At 46.0% G+C, this 20,839-nt stretch overlaps 2 protein-coding genes across 2 annotated transcripts in view; both read right to left on the reverse strand.

Moving 5' to 3' along the window:
• C21H1orf167 (chromosome 21 C1orf167 homolog) overlaps positions 1–20,671 on the reverse strand; it is a 29,615-nt gene extending 8,944 nt beyond the window's left edge. The window contains exons 1-10 of the mRNA XM_054849371.1: positions 20,647–20,671; positions 4,653–6,479; positions 4,045–4,088; positions 3,234–3,453; positions 2,882–3,057; positions 2,298–2,395; positions 1,758–1,944; positions 1,142–1,323; positions 646–832; positions 248–470 (exon numbers count right to left, since the gene is read on the reverse strand). Of these exons, the coding sequence (XP_054705346.1) occupies positions 248–470; positions 646–832; positions 1,142–1,323; positions 1,758–1,944; positions 2,298–2,395; positions 2,882–3,057; positions 3,234–3,453; positions 4,045–4,088; positions 4,653–5,915 (2,580 nt within the window). The 5' untranslated portion in view covers positions 5,916–6,479; positions 20,647–20,671. The remainder of the gene's footprint in view (positions 1–247; positions 471–645; positions 833–1,141; positions 1,324–1,757; positions 1,945–2,297; positions 2,396–2,881; positions 3,058–3,233; positions 3,454–4,044; positions 4,089–4,652; positions 6,480–20,646) is intronic.
• Positions 11,146–16,422, reverse strand: AGTRAP (angiotensin II receptor associated protein). The gene is made up of 6 exons (XM_054849381.1): positions 15,709–16,422; positions 15,301–15,335; positions 14,972–15,083; positions 14,154–14,352; positions 13,891–13,929; positions 11,146–12,043 (listed from the first exon to the last, which is right to left on the reverse strand). The coding sequence occupies exons 1-6, from the start codon at positions 15,733–15,735 to the stop codon at positions 11,973–11,975; spliced, it is 483 nt and encodes a 160-aa protein (XP_054705356.1). The 5' UTR covers positions 15,736–16,422; the 3' UTR covers positions 11,146–11,972.
• Positions 20,672–20,839: the final 168 nt, after the last annotated feature.

Genomic DNA, 20,839 nt, shown 5'->3' on the forward strand with positions numbered 1-20,839 from the left:
ACAAGAGAACCTCACTAGCTCAGCACCTCCCCATATCACTAAACGATGAACCAGGAAGGGCAGAGAAGTGACTTTATGATTTTGATTACATTTAAACTCCAGAACCCTACAGGCTCAATGCTCTTCAGGCCTAAATACTAAGCACAGTTTGCTGATGACAATATCCTGTTGAAGCAGAAATTTTCCTCTGAAAAATCCCAGCAATTTAATACCTCAGAGCAGTCTGGATGTATCAAGACCTCCTCACCTTTTCCAATGAGCTTTGAGAGGCCAGAGTAGCTGGAGCACTGCTGTCAAAGCCAGAAGATGTTGAGAGTTCCTCAGAAAACAGCATGGTAAGAGGTTCCTCATAGACAGTCCTGTGCGAGTGCTTACAGCTTTGTTCAATTGTCTTCAGCATGAGACACTTTTGGTGCCATAATTTCAGAGCTTTTCTGAGTCTACACTGCTCCAAACCCTGAGAAAAAGAACTGAGAGAGAAGATATTGAGATGGCAAAGTGACTGAAAAGGGATACCAGAGGGGGACACTAATACAGACATGATGGATGATAGATGGTAAAAGGGGTTCTTCTAGGAGGACCAGAAAGTCAAGTGGACACTACTAATGAGGGCAGGGGTCCAGGAACTGGCTCTTCTTCACTCACTCAGCTTTATGATGCTCGCACAGCCTTGCTTTCCACAGCAGATACACTCTCTGGAGCTTCACCTTTTGGCAGAAGTCATCAAGACAGCAGCCTGTTTTCTCAGGAAACCGTCTCTCTACAGTCCACAATGGTTGATCTTCATGCCTCTCTGTTGCAGTCTTGTCAGCTACTGAGCTTCTAACTGGTCCTTAACCAGTTACAGAGAGTGACAAGAGACAATGTTTGTCGGAAGGCATTCCTAAGAAACTCAGCCCAGTCCTCAAACTGCTTGTTTTCAGCATGATTTAAGACTTTCTGCTAGGTTTATGAAGCAGAGCAATATACCTCCCTGTAGCTTCACTGATATGTCCAGAACAACTAGTCCTCTGCCCACTCTGATTTGTTAATATCATGTATCACCTGAGCTGTTTTCAGCTGGTTTTCACCATACAAGAAGAGGGGGAAGGAGCCTAAGCACCTCCAGTCTTAGAATCCACACAGACTCTAAGCTGCTCACCATAATGCTGCCTCCATTGTAGAAGGAAGTAGTTCACCATTGCTTGCTTATTGCCTTCTCTGACCTGCAGCATCTGAACCCACTGCTGGAAGTATTTCCTCAGTGATACTGCTTTGAGATGGGCCAGGTTGCACCTGTGAAGTGCCTTCTGCTCAACAGTCTCCTTCCATGCACTGAAGTACCTGAGAAAACCAAAGGAAAATAAAACCACATGGAAAACCATGTGACAAGTGCACAAGCTTGTGTCTCTTCCTGAGACTGGGTTTAGATCAGGAAAGACAGAAGCTGTCGTCTTCTGAGCTTCTATTCATTTATTTCATTAAAAAGCTACTGTCCTGCTTATAGCGCAGCGGGTGCTCTTGGGTTTGATCTTTCAGCACATCAAAGGTCAGGACCAAAAAGCTTTGGCAGTGCACAGGAGACGTCATAACATCTCTGGCCACAGTAGTTAATTTTCATGTTTCTATCCCTACTTTCACCTTTATTAACACCTAAAACAAATGAATAGATGGCTTTAAGATGGAACAACACATCATTATCGGTGTTGGTTCTGTCATTCCTTTGACTTTCACAGGGAACAGACTCTTCACATGAAAAACAGACCTCATTAACCTACCGGGAGACCAAGTTTTTTTGGATCCGAGTTGTCAGTGCTAAAATCTGTTCCATTTCCAAGCATCGGGAACGCCACACCCAGAAAACATTTCGTAACCGCTGCTTTTCCAGCAGAGCACGGGCTTCCAAAAGCCTGGCTTCCTCTCTGCTCAGCAGCTCCTTCTGCAGGCGCCACAGTCTGAAAGCTGCTATGTTACAGGGCAGGAAGAGATTGATGGGAAGAAAAATAACTTAGAAGAACTTCAAAAAACTTAAGTGTCACACAGCAAACATCCCCTGGCTGAACTCCAGCTGTGTCAGAAAGGGCACTTAAGGGACACAGCTCACAGTGCTGGAGCAATAGCATCTGCTGCAGCTGAATTAATACAAGGAACAAGGCGAAAGGTGTATAACACAGTGAGTGGGCCACCCTCCACCATCACAGATACCGGCCCAGCTATTTGCAGGATCAGGTCAAAGCAACAACTAGACACAAACCAAGAAATATGGTGAAACAGCGATTACCTCCAAGCTGTTCGAAGGCTACGGAATATGTGCTTACCAGCTAGCCGTCTCATATCTCTGATTGCTTGAGCTCTCCAGAAGAGCTCATCTCCTCTCTGCTTACGATGAAGGTGTGTCCACAGTTCTCCCTCCACCCTGAAAGAGTCAAAAGCAGGCTTTAATATCCATCTGTCAAAAGAGGCACTCACAGAACAGAATCCAGAGCCTTCCTTCTCCCTAGATAGCTCTCTCTTTGTCTAGACTTGTACTTCTGCCTTCAGAATCAGAAGGCACAACAAAAGGTTTTTCTTTTGACACCTCTACTGTTCTGCTAGAGACTGTAGTATTGCCTCACTCCGATCTCATTTACGTCTGTATCACATATGCAGGTGATAGCCAAACTCAAGAAATAGTACAAGAGTATTTCCGTCAGACACTCAAACCAGACTGAAAACACTAGTGCACAGAAGCTCTGAAATGGATTGTTTAGCTCTTAAAACTAAGTTACTAATTCTTGCAGTGCTTATCTGCAGCAATACATCCAAGCACCTGGAAACAAGTTTCCCACTATTTCAGAAAAATTTCTCCCTTTGTAAACCTTCACTTGTCCAAGAAAGCAGAAAGACAATGCTCTCAGCTTACCTACAAGCCTGCTCAGCTTCCTTTGAGTATCCTACTGTAAGCTGATGCTGAGCTGAGGTTGTCATAGTTGCTAATCTTCCTACTCCAAAAAACCCCACTGATGAACTTTGGGTATAAGAATGTGGCTCAGGCTGCGGAGCTTGCTTCTTGCTCTGTTTTGTCACAGCTTCCTTCCACTGAAGGAGAAAACACATGATTAGAACAAACTGCAGGCAGAGTATCAGGGTCCACATCAGTGAATTTCACACCAGGTACCCCTTCCTCCTCCCTATCCAAAATGGATTTCTGCCTTCTCTGACTGCACAACAGAAAATTCATGGCACCACTTCTACTGTCCCTAGCCCATCCTCACCCTGCGGAAGCTGACAGCTAGCAGAGCCGAGGCATGTCTCTGCTGGGCTACCTCCAGCTGCATCCTCCTCTCATGCACAGCCCACTGCAAAGCATCAAGGCCCTTCCGAAGCAGTTGCTGTCTGTAAAGCTGCCTGGCTGCAGCCCTTTTCCAGAGGATGTGTCCCTTCCATGCTTGGAAACACCTAGTTAGCATTTGTCTGTCACACAAGTGCTGGAAACTTAAAGAGAAAAAACAAGTGAGCTCCAGTTAACAGAAAGGAAAGTTAAACACAGCCAGGAGGTGGCAATCAGAGTTCAGCCATCAAGCTGAAAAGAGATATTTCAAATCATTCTCTCGAAAGAATGAAAGACCTGCAGCCTCACACCAAATTAAGGTATCACTGTTGCTAAATTGGTAGCAAATGTCACACACATCTTATCCACAGATCACAAATTTGAATCCCATCTCACAGATAAGCCTAGTTTTTGATCTTCACTAATTCTGCAGTGAACATGCTGAAATTTGCTGCACTGAAAAGTGGCATATATGGTAGGTACCAATGCTTTTTCATCGCTAGCAACAACCAAGGTTGAATTTAGAAGCTAGAATTTAAAAGATACATAAATTATTTTTTAGAGCATGCTCCATTCTAGATGGCAATCCTTTGAAAAGAAATGGATGCAACCCCTGAACCAACCATGGCAGAATAACGTAGGTTAAGTCCTAAAACCAAACGTTCCCAGGAACATGGCTCCTTATCCACTTTCCAGCAGTTTTCCTCCCCTGTTAACTACCAGCACACTCACACATAAACACAGAGTCTTTTTACCTTTGCTCATTCACCTTCAATGACCAGAAACTGTTCTCTGAGACCTGCAGACAAAAGACAGTAACTCACATAATTATTCACACTACTCTGTTGAAGAATTTGTCCGTGTCCAGTGTGGCAAGTCCTTTTGGATGGACACTAGAGCAGTGCTGCCTCAGGGTAGTGTATTACATCAGATGGCTTTAACTCTGCCCCCAGCATTGCTCAGTGAATACTCTCACATACTTCAGACATGGAAAAGCACAACAACACTGAAATCTCAGGGCCCTGCAACTATGCACAGAGTAAAAACCAGTTTAATGCTTTCCCTCTGCATGCAGATCCAGAGAATATAAACAGGTGTTTACATTCCCAAGAACAACCAATTTAACAAGCTGGTTCTTGGGAAGAAGAATGCGAGACAGAAAGATACGTGTGTTGGGATGGAGCAGGACCATAGGAGAGGACATTCTGGCCATTCAGTGACAGAAAAAACTATAGGACAAGCATCCCCATCACTGTTGTACCTCAACTCTGCACCTCTAGCAAAAAGCAGAAACAAGCACAAGTAATATCTGTGAACAGGGATGCTACACAGTGAACACACCCTCACCTCTCTGGACAGTTACCTGCGTCTGGCTCCCTTCTTCACAACACTGTGGTTCTTCAGCACTCCTCTCCACAGAAGGTTCTTCAGACTGGCCGAGATTGGCATCAGCTTCACAATTCCCCCAGCTGCTTTGATGGGAGTATTTGTTTCTCCTTCCTTCTCTGCTCACATTCATACAATCTATGCCCTCTGCAACCTGAATACTGAAAGGGCTGGACTGGCTGCTGCCCACCACAGCCGTTCTTCTGGCTGCTCGTGATCTGGAGTTACATACCTCTTCTGACTCTTTGCTGGACTTAGCATGAGGTTCAGAGTTGTTGACTTCTACAGATTCAATACTAAGCTGCTGGACTGGTCTAAACTCTTTATCTCCAGGAGGAGAAGTGACTCTCACACACACTTCCCTTGGAGTCCCATACATGGCTACACCAACGTTCATCTGAGCCCCTCCCAAATCTGTCTCCAGTGACACCTGCAGACCCTCTGGATACAGACTGGCTGGAAAGTCTTCCTTCCAAGATACAGCACATGGGGATGCCCCATGAGATGTCTCTTCTCCTTTAAGAACCTTTTCAGGGGAATGACTTTTTGTGTGAACATCATGACCACCAGTTTCCAGAGTTGGTTTTGCCTGGCACTGGCATCTGAAGTAAGGGGAGCACTTGTAGGAGGAATCTGCTTCTGTATCCACCGGCCTGCCAGAGCCCACCCCAGAAGCAAGAGTTTCTGGCTGGATGTCACCTGAAATTTTTGTTCTCCAGGTGTTTGACTCAATGTATCTGTATCTGTGAGAGACAGAGAGAGGTTCTGCACGACTGAAGTCCCCTGTCACTGCACTAAGGCTCCAGTCTTTAGCAAATGGGACACCCCATTTCAATCTTGCCGCAGCAGCACTGGTCTTTACTCCAGCTAGCTGTTCTCCTGCGCTCAGGATACTAGGAGCCGAATCATCAGGAGCAAAGCACAAACTGCCACTGACTGGAGAAGACTTGGGCTCCAGAGGGAGGGAGCCCCATATCCCCATCAAAGCACTTTCTTGCTTAAGCCTCTGGATTGAACAGTACAAGCTAGCAGAAATCTGTGAGGATTGCAAAAGTGACTGAAGTGACTCCAAACTAGATGGATCTAGATCCCCCAAGGACAGGGCTGAACTACCACAAGCATTCACGCCTTCACTACAGCTCTGTGAAGAGGGACACACCACTAATTCATGCCTAAGAGGGGAATCTGCAGTATGAGATGACAAACGTGCATTGAGCAGCAAAGGGTTCACAGGATCCATACAAGAAGCAGCAGGAGGCTGATGCTGTTGTTTTTCCACTGGATAGTCACTATTCTTGTTCCTACTTTCTAAACAGTGATGGCAAGCAGTGTGTATGGAGCAGCTACCAGCTGCCTTTGCTTTCTGATGGTGTTGTTGAGGAAAGTCAATACTCTCATTTCTTCTCCCTTCTAAACTATAAGCCTCAAGGCGTGAGTGTCTCTGAGGGAGATTCACAGCAGGGAGCCCTGGCAAAGCAAGATGGGGAATCCTATCAGCCACACACTTAGAGCTGTGCTGCTGCTGTAGCCTAGAGCAGAGATTATTCTGCTGCAGGAAGCAGGAACTGGAGATCTGACTGGTGGTGTCCCGGAATGGCTGAGAAGGGCAGGAGAGATTAGTCTGTCTCAGAGTGGGATCTCTCTTCCCAGCTGACAAAGGTGCAGTACACAGCTGGCCTTGTTCTGCTTTCTGGCTGGGAGTTACACTGAATGCCGCAGCCTCAAGCCAGCGATGAGAAACATCTACTTGACTTCTAGTGCCCAAATACAGATCAATATTCACGTTCTTCTGAATGTTTCTTTGCTATGAAGAAAAATAAGAAGAAATATAAGCAAAGGAGCATGCATATTTCTCATCACATCTTCCCTAGTTTGCCAAAGGCTTTGGGTACTTTCCTTACAAATTTCTTGTCTTCAATCCACGAGCTTCAGTCCTGAAAATATTACAGACACTACTCTCTTCCTGTTTCTCAGCAGACAATCACGTCTGGCAGAGCAGGAATGATTGAAGGGGACAGACTCAGTTCTCAACAGAAAACCTGGAAAACAAAGACTTCCAGCATTATGCCTCAAAAAGAACTTGTTGCTAGCAAGGATGAATTAATTATCCCCCTGCCAAGACAGGGTAGTCTGTCTGTAGCTGCTTTTCCAGAACACTTTACATCTAACCAGATCTACGTGACATCGAACAATAACAGGTCTAGCAGAAAATGTTTTTACAGAAGTCAGAGCACCATGGTTCCAGCTGGAGTACAATGCTTACCCCTGTTCATTGAGTGGAAATCCAGCTCAGATCTCCTCCACACTTGCAGTTTCTCCAGTGCTGGTAGGAAAGGTAGTGTCTTGACATAAGGTACTGTTTAACTGCTTAAGAAGTGAAAATTTGTTCACATACAGCCCTGCAAAAGTTCAAGGCTATGCAGACCAATTTCTTCTTCTCCACACTAAAGGATGAAACCATGCTTACACATCCAGAGAACCTACAGTGTCCCCTAACCTGGAAGAGTTACGGCATAGATGGGAGACCTAATTTGCAGTCTAGTCACTAAGTCAGATGGTTATACACATAACTCTCATGCAGAGCACAGATTCGTAAGTTACTGCTAACAGGTAAGTGTAATTTGAGGGGACTGTGCTTTCATTCCTTCAAATTTTAAAAGCAAGCTGTCAATCACTGTCATTCTAACCACCATTCTTTTCCACCTCCTTTTTAATAAATGAAAATAGTATTGTGAAAAGACACACAAACCTGTATCATCTTAAAAAAAACCCTAGTCAATCTGAAAAGAACCAAGACAGCATGGCCTAAGAAATCGATGCCCACTGTCTCTTTCAAACGTACTCAAACACCAGAAAGTCTCCAGTCAAATTGCATTCTGTTTCCAAACTATGTTTACCTCATTCTCTTCTAAGAAAGCATCTGAGCCTCAGTCATCCCTGTTTGCAAATAGCCCGGCTGTCCTTCTCACATGCTGACTCCTGCAGTAATCATCACAAACTGGGAAGTAAACTCAATTAGTAAAGCCACAGGAGATAGTCATGCAGTGTTGCAATTATCTTTGGGCCTTTCATACAACACCAAGTGTACCACTAATGGACAGATCCCGTTATTTTTTCTGGACAAGTAAAAGTTGGCAACTACAGAGTGAACAGACAAAGCATGGCTGCTTCTTCAGGGTGCCTACCACTGCATGAAGTATAACCACAAAATGCAGCAGACTGATGTTCCATAGGAACACTCCTTGCATCCCAGGAATATCCAGCCAGCTAGCAACGTATCACAAAAGGATGTTATAAAGGATTTGAATAGTGAAAGGACACAAACCCATCGTGTTTAGCAGTGCTGTTTTGCCATTCGGGACTTTAACCACTTTTAAGCATTAGTTAATCTTACTCAAAAGGCAACAAGATTTTATAAGTGCTTTTTTAAAACTTCTAAGGCCAAAAGAGATACTGAAGGCAAGCCGCAGATTTCGCCAACTGCAAAATCCATGACCAATGGATTTCATATTACCTTTTACGTTTCCAACTAAAACACTTAACGCATGCTTACTATATACACTTTGCAGCAACACACTAACACATTAAAACCTGAAACAAATCCAATTAAGCAAACAAAAATTAAACTGATCAATGTACTTCTGTTGTTATAAGTAAAAGATAGTAAATAGCACCGTTCATGAAAAGTAAATCGAGCTCTTCTAAGTGAATGTCATTTTAGCATTACAACAACGACAGACCCACAATAAACACATAAGCACTACACAATGCTAATTTTCCCATCCCTGCAGACCAAGGCTGATCCATTTCACATTGCAAGTTGGGACCGGTGACCGGTTCAAGATCGTGCTTCACATGCCTTAGAAACAAGGCTTTCCCCCCACTGCTCAGTCTTACAAACGGAACCATTGCTGCCATTGCATGAGCCTCTCATTGCCACTTTGAGATCACGAGGCACACACAAGTGCTCTTCCCTTAACCAGAGAGAAGGCAGTTATGGCTCCCGCAGCAGAGGAACAGCCATGCAGCAGTGGTCTTCATGTGCTGCCAGCCAAGAACCAGCCGCTTCTTGTCCCAGGATGCGGTGGTGGGCACGGGAGGGCCGTCACCCACAGACCCAGCCTAGGGGAGCCATTTCAGGCCTGCTCTCAGCTGAGAGAAAGGCCCCAGGCCCCCGCTCTGCATCCCCAATGGCTCCCAGCTCTCTTCACCGGTGCGGACACCTTTCTCCCCGTAGGCACTTACTCACTTGATAGCCGCCGCCGGACATGCCGCTGGGCCTCGCCAGAACCTCAGGGACGGGACGCACGCGCCTCTGTGCCTGCGCCTCTGAGCGCAGGGGCAAACCTGCAGCTTTGTCCCCCCTTAATGCCCAAAGCCCGGCTGCGAGCGCGCTCCAGCTGGGTCACTGTAAACAGCTTAATCCCCCGCGATTAGCAACGCCGCCTGTCACCGGGGCTGCAGATGGCCCCGCGAAAGCGGCTCTCGCCCACGCCTAATTAAAGCTGCATCCTGAGGGCAGCCCAGACGAGGCGGGGCCGGGGGGCTCACCCAGGGGAGACGAGGCGAAGCGTACCTGCAAGTGGGGCCGCGCCTCAGGAGAGGGGGCATGTTCTCCTCCTCCTCGCCCCAAACGCGCCACGTCCCGGCTCCCGTCAGCAGCGTTGGGCGGCATCGCCAGGCCCCACGACCACCACCAAGAGAGCGTGGGCGAGCCCAGCCCAGCCCGGATTGGCGGCGGTGCCGGGGTGCGAGGCTGGGCGGGCGGGCAGGGCCGCCTCGGCCGTTAGGCACGCGGGCAGGCGCCGCCCGCCCCTCAGGCCGCCTGAGAGACACTGCCGCTGAGGGAGGCAGCCCCACCGGGCGGGTTGCGGTTAATCTGAAGAGCTGTCAGCTCATCACCAAAAAAACCTCGGCACATTAGCACCCGAGGATTTAAACAAATAAAGAAAAAAACCAAAAACAAATCTGCTGCACGTCTGGGTGAGGAGACCCCGCTGACAAGCTACGAGGAGCCCCCACGGTGAGGCCAGGCTGCCCGGGTCAGCAAGACTGTGCTCCAGCACAACAGGCTCCATGAATCCCCACATGCCCTGCTAAACCAGGTATTGATCCAAGAGTGCGTTGGTGCTTACTGTAAACACTGCCGAAACAAACGCCCTCCTCCTCAGAAACCGGGAGAGGGGCCTCGTTTTTATCATCACCTCTTTGATTTACACCCTAAAAGAGGTATCCTTGAGGCACAGTAAGCCTACCACAACTCCTGCCTTGCTCTGCTCCCCTGAGCTCCCAGATGTGCTGAATTCTCCACAGAAAAGCACACAGCAGGTCAGCTAAATCAATAGATTTTGTGGTGTCTTTCACAATGGAGAATGGCTGGGAAGGCCTCACTAGGTGTAACTCTTTGTGCAAATACCCAAAAAGCATTGCATTTAAAACCGCTGTTTTCAGTCTGCGCTTCACAGGTCTAGAAAAGAAAAAAACTGAGCATTTAAATGCATTTAAATGCATTATTCAGGGATCCGTACTGTCACTGAACAGTTCTGAAGGGCTGAAAAAAACATTAACTGAATATAAAAGCCTGCTCTGCAACTCCACAAGCCCCAGAAATTTCTGCCTACCTATTCTTCTTTCTTCCCCTTCTGATCACAAAAGTAGACTGATTCCTATTCCTATGCTCTATTGCATGGCTGTCTGCAAAATGAATGCACAACGCTCATTTTGGGTGAGTAAACCAGACTATTGCACTTTTATGGCATTTACCATGTGCTTGGTCCAGGCATAAATGATGATGGTCCGGGTACAGCAGCAGGTCACTGTAGTGCTGGTACAGCATAGTGGAGGAAGCATCTGCTAATGTTTAAAGTGATCAAACTTGGGGAAAAATGGCTTGGTTTTAAAAATACAAATGGCATAGTTCTAGAGGTTAGAGAAAAGTTAACAGGGCTCTTGGTCACTGAAAAGTCAATGCAGCAGCAGGTCTTGTCAAGAGAAATGCAGCTGCAGAATAACAGATACATACTTTGAAAATGAACCTGCTTTAAAAAAACCACAGGTCTTCCTAGCATTAGTATTTTCATTCTGCAAAAGCTGACATACTCTTTTTTCTTCTGAAAAAGAATCCCATTGAACATCTTTCTTTTTTCTTAGGATTTTACACTGAAAGCCACAGCAGGGCAGATTATTGTGTGTAAGATTAGAGTTTATAGTTTGTCACACCCCACAGAGCTCACCACTGCAGTGTAAATAAACCCATCTTTTCTTTTCCCCAATCCTCATTTTACTAGCCCACCTTCACCACCCACACATTTACAAGCAGTATGCTCTACTTGTCTGAGTAAAGCTTAGACTAAAAGCCATCAAAGCCCTGCAAGACCTTCCCCCATAAAGACTCTCCCAGACTGCCTGGCTACAGTCCCAAACCCTCAGGAATACTTACATTTTCAAATAAGATATAGGTGACCAGCGTAACTTTTTCTAACACAGAAAAACTGTGTTCATTTTATAGTTTTCTTAGAAAAATGGAACATTTCAAGTTCTGTTAAGACAGGCAGCTGAAGGAAAAAGTACATTTCAAGGCACAGAGTATCTATAACCTACATTCAACAGCCATTTTAAGCATCCTTAAGGACATTCAACTTGCATAAAAGCATCAATGAATAAAACCCAAGACTAGATACTGGGAGCACAAGCAGCTCCCTGGCCCAGTAGGAGCATTTTATACCAACCCCAGCTTTGTGCAAACCACCACAGCTAGCATAGGGAGTTATGGTCATAAATCTTAGTTAAATAACACCATCAAAAACAGCCCTCAGGAACTCCCAGATGTTTCCTGGAAATGTATCTGCATAAAAGCAGGCTAAACTGTATTGTTTAAGGGCAGTCCATAAGCCTTTTAAAGATAGCTTGTTCAGGAATATTTTAAGTGGTTCCCTTACAATAGAGAGGATGCACAATACGAGACTTGGAAGACTGCAGAAGCTGCGTCCTCTCACACATACAGAGGAGGGATTTAGGGCGACAGAGGAAAGGACAGTACCAGGATTGCAAAGAGTCACAGTGCTTAACATGACATCTCTGAGATCTTCTGGACCTACTGCAGGAACCCATCTGCCTAACCTTCAGGGAGGCAAAAGAAACGAAAAATCAGATCCTCTCTTGTTTGCTCAGTAGCAGGTCTTGCTCCATCAGAAAGTACATGGAAAGAGCAGAAGGCTAGACTGGGCGAGGGAAGCGTCTGTTCTCTGTTGCAGAGAGGGTCTCAGTATGGCTGCTGGGCTGTCTTGGTTGTGTCGGGCTACTGTGGAGGGGCGTCCTGCTGATCAATCGGCTCATAGGTGCTGCGATCCCAGCCTGCACGGGTGACACCTGAATGGAGAGGGAAGAGAACAAGCTTGGGAAAAACCCAAAAGCACAAGAGCTCAATCTGCTAGAAGAAACCAACAGCTCATCCTTCCAATAAAGGCAAAATAACCGAGATGCATTTGAACATGCCGCCTCATTCCCTGAGAACTGCTTAGTAGCCACATGGCTGTGTGGAAAGCAAGACCCACAATACTACATAGCAGCATAACAGGCTCTTGTAATGGCATATTTCAGCAAGATCAAGTTTATGAGATCTAGTGGAAAAATGAACAAACAGAAACAGAAGCAGCAGGAACCATGGCTAGCCGACAGCACAGATTTAAGAGCATGATTCATCCATGAATCACTCTTCCCAACAACGCAGCTATGCCTCAAGTGTGCCACACCATGGCACTAAATTTGAATCCAGCAGCGCTCCCAATTGCACTATGATCAATTTGCCTGTGGTAAAAGACTGGTACAAAGTCACGTTACTGTCCAGGGGACAAGCAGGGAAAGAAGAGACACAGACAGAGAATATGCGTGAACAGCTGTGTATCTATAGGCCAGGCATCTGCCACGGCTAGAAAGCAATCTGAATCAAAGGCGGGCACCAAACCATATCGGAGGCTTGTTCTAAGCAGCAAGGATGCTGACAAGCAACAAAAAGGGATTTTGTATGGCAAGAAAAAGAGACAGAGAAGACCAGGAAAAATGCAACACTGTTAGGTTCAAAAGGAAAACACCAGGTAGCAGGAAGATGAGAGAGAAAATCTGTCAACTACATTCTACCAAACAGCAGCATGCAGTTTGTACTGGAAAAATCTTGTGAGAAAGACAGTTCAGGAGAGGATATGAAACCACAAAGTGTCTGAATTCCAACCTGCACCTGAGAGGAGACTCTCAGACAGTATCATGCTTGTGTTAGGATAGCGTGGTTGAAAAGAAGGAATACTCCCAAATTCCAAGCAAAGGGATGTACTCCTCAGTGATACCTGCACTTTCCATGGGATACAAATGTCAAATCCCAGTTACAAGCACAGTGAGTAGCTAATAAAAACTGGCACAAACATGACCCCGAGCAAGGCACTGCAGTTAACTCACAGGCCTTCTGACCGGATTAAGACAGATCTGTCTGGCATTTGCACCAATAGCTGATGGAGAAGGCATCCACATTCCACTATCAGAGAGATGCAAATAGCACATACTGTCCCAAGCCATGGTTTCCTTCCATGGCCTCTCCTCCTCTGCAGGTATCCACCTCTTTTCACAGGAAGCATTATCTTCTTTGCTAGCATCCAAGCAGCACAAGTGACAGGTTTCAGACACTATAATGCAGTTATACCATCCTTTGTCCTGCACAGCCTTCTTAGGAAGGCAAAAAGATAACTTTGCCAGGCTGCTGGTTTTGCCAGCAAAGGATCCCTGGCAGCTGCCCCAGCATGAACTTGCACCAGGCACACTTGGTGAAGCTGACAGACCCAGAACATCCAGCCACAGCCCCTGCTCTCTGGCAAGGCTGCCACATTAACAAGTACGACTAGGAGAAAAATGAGTTCCTCCAGGCAAAGTCCCATGAGGTAAACGTCAGTCCCATTTTCCAGGTGAGGAAATGGAGGTCCAAAGCAATCAAGGTAGCTAGGACATGTGAGGCCCAGAGAAAGCACAGAGGTAGAAATCCAGCTTCTTTCCCTCTCATGCAAAATCCATCTAGAGGGGATCCTGCCTCTACTTTCCCCCAGAAGGAAAAGAAAGAGTTGGCAGAGAGGACACTCAAAGGCTTCCAACAAACAGACATAAATGCAGGAGGAGGAATAGAGGAAAAGCCTCTTAATTATATTCAATAAGAGAGACAGCAGTGATATCAATACCATTGTGGGCAAAATGGCTGTCAGACGAGGACTCCAGGTCTGCAAGGGAAGAGAGGAAGAATGTAAATTTAAGGCCTGAGGCACACCAGAACCACAAAATGGGAGAACAGACATGAGACAGAGCGAGCACTTCCCCTCCCTGGAAAGTGGGGGAAGAATCCAGCTGCACAGAGCTCAGGCTGAAGGGTCCAAACTGCAAGGCGGTCTCCCTAACACCAGAGGAGGTGGCCCACACTGATGTGGAGGCAGAGGAAGCATCCTACCTATGTTAAAGGCGTACTCTCCTCCACGCTCCCGATACATTCGATACACCAAATAGCAGGACACAGGTTTGAGAAGGAGGCTGAAGATGGCCATGCCTATACTGAAACGCTTCACATCAGCGAGATACTTGTTTGGAGGGTAGAAGACAGAGATGTGAACGATGTCCGTGAGGACTGTGAGCAGCAGACCAGACAGGAACTGGAAACAAAGAGAGAATGGGACATGAACTGACTAGGGGATTAACAACTAGGAGTAAGCCAGTTACAGTGTCTATTTCCTGTGACATCTGTGTTCACACAACTATGCCTTCACCCCAGTTTCACACACTGCTAACCCTTGACACTGCCCCAGGTAGACAGAGATTCCTAAAGGAATGATCCTGTATTTCATGCATTTTCTTCGCATCTGTCAGATACCTTCTCATGATATGCTCCAGGATTGTTTATTTTTGCTTGCCAATCTCTTTAACATTCAGAGAAAAGTTTTATAAAGCCCCTCCAACTCAAGCATATTAAATGCTTTGAGTCCTGCTCTGGCATTACAAGTTACCACAGCAGGTAAAAAAAAAAAAAAAAAAAAAAGAATCAAGTACGCCTAACCTCTGAGAAGCAAAATAAGTGATAGTGAATGCTTCTCACCATGGTTTACAGTGCTTATAGATTCATATGCTCTCTTAAACAAAAACCAAAACAACTCAAACAGGGAATTTTACTTTTTCACTGCTGTATTGGGAACAGCTGAAAATCATCACTGACTCAAAGAAGCTGCCTCTGCCCTCCACCCTCTCACTGGTGGACACAAATACCCTCACACTCACCATCATGATGGCATCCAGGGAATCTCGCTGCACAATGGCCCAGATCCCCACTGCAAGGACACTGAAATTTCCCCAGGCATAGGAGGCTGGAAACACGTAATTCATGCATCCCCTGCCAAACAAGAACCCAGCCCAGGTTCACAATAAGCCTGTAACTGTTTGTTTGCATTCATCCCTGTTCCCATACAAACACCTCACCCTTAGATTTAGGATCTTCTTGCACACAGACAGGCACAAACAGGGAGTGTCGATTCCCCGAGAATGTCCCATTCCTACTTTGAAGGAATACCCCCTTCTCACCCAGGACAGGCCAGTCACCAATCACTCACCACACTGTGAGCAGCCAGTGTACCAGAATGATGGCCTATGAAAAAAAACAGAGAGGAAGACAGGTCAGCAAGTTGGGAGAACTGTGGGAAGATCGACGTGAAATGACACCATCTTGTTTCTGAGGGACAGGTGGAAGGCTGCCCTTGACCCATGAACCAGTGCAGAAAGCTGGAGTAGCAACTGGGACAGCAAAGACACAAAACCATTTTTCTCTGCCTCTGTTGCTGAGTATTTCCTGTGGTGCTACACTGTAGTCATTCATTATTGTTGTCATCTCTGTCAACAGTTGATTCAGAGCCCACTTAGTCTTTTCTAAATGGGTTATTGATTTTGGAACTCCAGAAGAGTTTGTACAAAAAGCCACAATCTGATTCACACTATGCTAGCACAGTTTATACATGACCAATCTGGCATCCCATCACCAAGAAGTCCATGGAAAGTCACGCGTGCAGCTCCCAGCAATTTCACTCCAGTCCGCAGTAAATCCTCCTTTTACCTCCTTCCAGTCTGTTCAGAGCAGTGGTTCAACCTCACTGCAATATTAACAGACCTGAAGGCATCTTCTAGGAACCCGAGAACCTGATCCTGCCACAGCACACTGCTCTTTTCATTCCCAGTGAAGCCACCAGGACCCAAATGCCAGCAGCGCCCCAAGCAGCAATAAGATAAGGCTGTCACAGATTCTGTACTTTGCAAATGTCCTTAATGATCCTGATCCTTGTGCTCAAGGGGACAAATCCAAGAAGAAAGCATCATACCATAGCAAGTGACACAAGGATTCTCTTCACCAGCACTTGACATTTCTGTAACCAAGGAGACATACTCTACATGTTTACGAAGACAGCAAATGGGAACAAGAATATACCACTTCAGTCTTTTTCTATACATATATCCATGCACTCACTTGTTTTTGAGACTGCTGGCCAATCTCAACAAAGGGAGATCACTCATATTCACTCTAAACATTTGTGAAAACAAGAATATGGAAGACAGGCTCTATTAGCAGCCTCATAAAAGACAGGCTGAAGCCTGGCCGTATCAGAGGACCTATGGGACACCAGCAATCTTCCTTTTTTTTCTAGGGGTGAGAAAGGTTCCAGTTGGCACTGACCTTGGTATAAAAAAAACCCCACAACCCACCACCACCAAAACCCCTCTGAAGCACACTCTCCTCACATACTCTTCCCGCCCCTTTCCCCCCTGCAAAAAAAGGGGGAAAAAAAAAGCAAGCAAGAAAGAAAATAGCAAAAGTAAGTAGCAAAAGGCTAAATTACACAGTGGACACAGGAAAGCTGTACGCGGATAGGAGCATTAAGACACTTCAAAAATAAATTTACTGACATCCTGCTACGTTCACTGACTTAAAATGTCTATCCATGCTCTAACTTAATACAAAACTAGTTGCTCAAGAAGAGAGTTAATAACCAATGAAGCTGTGACGTGAGTGAAGCGCAGCCAGAAAATCAACAAGAGTGACGGATCTGCTGTGGCTCACACTGCTCTGCCAAGATACCACAACGTAGATGTCTTATCATAAGGAAGAGCTCTTGCTTCACTGCAGTACCCTAGCATATCTACTGAGTATCCACCCCAAGTAGCCTAGACTTTGTCGTAACTTCAAACACTGCTTAAACAAATTTTTATTTTTTTTTAATTGTTCATGAAAATTACAGAATGCTTCACCACTACCACCACCCACTTGCCCTTCTCTCAAATTGCACCACAGAGACCAGGCAGAAACTGCTAATCAGTAAAATACAAGATGTTCTTGGATAAGAATGGAAATGTGCAAATAGCATTTACTCAAGAGACTATCACAACATCAGGGAAATTCTTAATTAGGTAGTATTTAATTGCATGTTACATACCCGCAAGACCCCTCAAGGCTCACTGGTTAACATAATTAGGCAGGGTGACTTTTTTTTTAAAAGCTGTCTAGATCAATATTGCAATTATTAAATTATGAAACATGCTTAGTCATCAGCATAAAGCCAGGTAAGCTAGGGCCGATAGTATGAGGGACTGCTGAAATAAGAACAAGGCATTCCCCTCCTGATTATTAGTCCAATCTACCCAACAGTTCTTCAGGGCACTATGGAACAAGCTAGTTGTCTGGGTATGCTTTAACATAGAAAATGTAGTGTTAATGAAAAATATTCTTTAAAGCTACAGTCACTATGTGAGATTAGATAATTTGCAGGCAGCCTCCTGATAAGACAGCAGAAGAATTTAAATTTTCCCATCTGTTCAAGGACTTGAGTCTGTATCTAAGAAAGGCATACATTTCTTCTTTTGAGAAAATAACTCCTAAGACTTGAACTAGTGCTGAGAACAGAAAATAAGAAAGGTGGAACCTTTGTCCCCATCCCTTCTGGGCAGAAGGATGACCACATGATGAAAAGCATCCCATTGAAAATTGGAAGAGCTAAGGGGAATTCCTAGCTCCTCTGCAAATCCCAGCATGTGATGGAACTAATTGCCAAGCATAAAAAGAGCCTGGGTCTGCCTGGGTCTCGTTAGATGGGAAACTCTTTGGAATGCGAACTCACTCCTTTAAACATATTTCAGCACAGAGCCTAGCACAAGGCTGAACTTTGACTAAGTTAAAAATTACATGGTTCCAAATTACAATTATTTTCTTGTAGTATCTAAGTTTTTTATTTTACTTTTTTTTTTTTTTGAGAGTGAGCTCATCTACTCTGTGAGTGACATTCACCTGAGGATATACTAACCAAAATACAGATCTGAGTGGCCACCTGTGAGTGAGCCACCTGTGAGGATGCTCCTCATTAATATAATAGAGTGTTAATAATGAGCATGGTTACGCAGTGGAACAGGCTATCCAGCGGGGTTGTCGTGGCTCTATCCTTACAGATTTTTAAGAGTCAGCTGAATTTTGAGTTGAGCTATTTGATCTAACTTTGAAGTTAGCTTTGCTTTGAGCAGGAGGTTGGACTAGATGACATACAGAGGTCTCTCTCAATCTAAATTATTCTATGATTCTGTGACCTAGCATTTAAAAATTCCTGAGCACAAAATGTATGTTTCCAGGCACATGAATTGTAGGGCATTGTCCAGGCTTGATCAAACTCAAACTTTGTATTTCGGGGCTCTACATGGTTATTGCAATAATCCTAGGTGTCAAGCATTCACTGCAAAAATATGGCTATGCTGCTTTCCACACACTTTGCTGAGCATTACTATTAGAGCTGAGCCAGTAGATGCTGTTTCATGAGCATGTTCCTCATCCACTCTAGGGCAAAGCCTGCTACGTTCATTTTATAGCTCTGCAAGTAGCTTAATGAGAGACCTCAAGGCTAAGACATTGCATGTTCTGGCACAAACACAGGTCACTCATGCAGTTTTTCTGGAGCTACTTCTATCACGAGGCTCATCTTTTTCATCTCACAGAAACTGTAAGCAGATCATGCCGATGAATAGTAATAGTGCGTGTTATTTCTAGTCCCGTTCTCAGAATCTTTCCCACCTTTGTGATATGTGTCAAGGAGGCAGGTACAAAGTACGACAGTACAAAGATGCAGGTACAATTATTAACTCGCTATTCCCTAGCTCTTCAGCCTCAGAACAATACCAGCAGTCTTGACAACAAGGGATTTGTTAATGCTGAAAACAGTTTGCCCAGGACAAGCTCACTCTTATCTAGGAAGAGATTTGGGAATGGTTGTCTGAAACCAGAGAAGAAAGGCAACATTTTAGTTGTGTTGTCATGGTGACTCATTCATTCAAGAAGTTTGTGTTTTTCAGCTCCTCATCTCCACTTCCCATGGTAGAACATGTATTTCATGTTGGCAAACTTTTTAATTAAATATCCTTATTTTTCACTGTTGTTTTAGCATGGGGGGGAGGGGGGGGAAATCAAACCAAGTTCAAAAACAAAGCAGAAGGCAAGATCTTTTAATCTTCCTAGTGCCCTGGGAATCACACAATAGTGCAAACTTGTCAGAGCAAAGTATCAGCTAGTTTCCAGAATGTAGTATCTACATGCCAGGCCTTGAAAAATCCATTTGCTTACTTGCCTCTAACAAGGGAAGTTGCTTTTCCTGGTGAACTAGTAAGAGGGGGAAACATCATTATATAAACACCAGGCTTTTATTTAGCACAGCCACGTGAAAGCCTTCCTGTACAAAGCTGAATTTATAACAGTAGCTGTGATAATACTGTCCTCTTGCCCAACAACCTGTACGCAGCCTGCTCCAAGGCCACTGCTCACAGCTTTGTGTATCAATAGCAGAAACAACCTGATGTGATTAGTGATGCTTTCATTCTCTGGGCAAAGTTTTAACCAAAGCAAGCACCTGAAACTTGCCATACTAAACAAGATACACATAGTGAAGCTGGAAAAAGGCACACCGCCCCCCATGAAATCTCAGGGCTCTGAAAATACAAAAGGAAAAAAAAAATAGAGGAAAGTAACACCTGTCTGCTATCAAGGAAGGCTTCAATATCAAGCATCAACATCAAAAGCAGAAAAGTAATTTTAGCATCCCCCAGCTTCTCCACAAGGATATGATCCTTCCCAAAGTGAAAAGTAAAACATAACTGTGGTAAATCCCTTATTCCCCATTTCTCTGGTTACCAGATATTCACCAGAATTTTCAAATTGCCCCCACTTGAAGCCATCCCAACAGAGAAGCAATTGCAATTACCTACCAGATGATAACCCTAAAGTAAGTGGGATCGCTTTTCTAAGATATTTTGCCTGACAAACAAAAACTTTGCCTGCTCAGGATCTTGGGTAGTGTTTATCCTGGATTAGCTCTGGTCAGCTGAGCTGGAAACCTCCATGGACACAAGTTAATAACCAGCTGTTGTCCTAACTCAGTCCTTGGCCACTTTAGCAACTGCCCTGAAGTAAGGGAGAACCTTGGAGTCATTGTCTGCCGGCCTTAATGACCAAGAGCTTTTGCAACGCTTGCCACGTGATGAAAAAGGTTTAGAAACACCAGTCTTTCCTCTTCGGAGGCCTCCACATCCCCAGCCAGGCCCACAACCAGGTCCTGGTCCAGGCGCAGAGCTGGCCAGCATGCGAGACGAGAGGGCAGGCTGGGCCAAGCGCCCGCTCCCCGGGACGCCACCCCGCCGCCCCACGCCTCTGCCTCCCCCAAGCCGCGGCCGAGGAAGAGTGCTGCCGCCCCGGCAGAAGCCCCCTCGCAGCCCTCCCGCTCCTCACGGCGGGACCTCGGCCAGCGCCGCGCAGCCCCCACCACGGGCAGCCTGCTCACTTCGAGCCCGCGGAGACCGAGCGGGCGGGCGGCCACGGGGCAACCGGAGAGGCCCCTCCCCGCCAGGGCAGCCCGGGAGCAGCTCGGCCCCGCGGCCCCTACCTTGAGGTTGACGGCTGGCAGCTCCATGGCAGCAGCCCGCCCGCCCCGTGACTCCAGGCGGCGGCGGGGCCGCCTCACGTGGGGCTGGGCCGGGCCCCGCCGCCGCCACTGGCTGGCCCCGGGGAGGGCGGGAGGAGCCGGGACACCGCCCCACCGCGCCCCACGGGGGCGTCCCTCCGCAGCTGGCCGGCCC

Source organism: Grus americana, chromosome 21, assembly GCF_028858705.1.
Source record: "Grus americana isolate bGruAme1 chromosome 21, bGruAme1.mat, whole genome shotgun sequence".
Taxonomy (NCBI): domain Eukaryota; kingdom Metazoa; phylum Chordata; class Aves; order Gruiformes; family Gruidae; genus Grus; species Grus americana.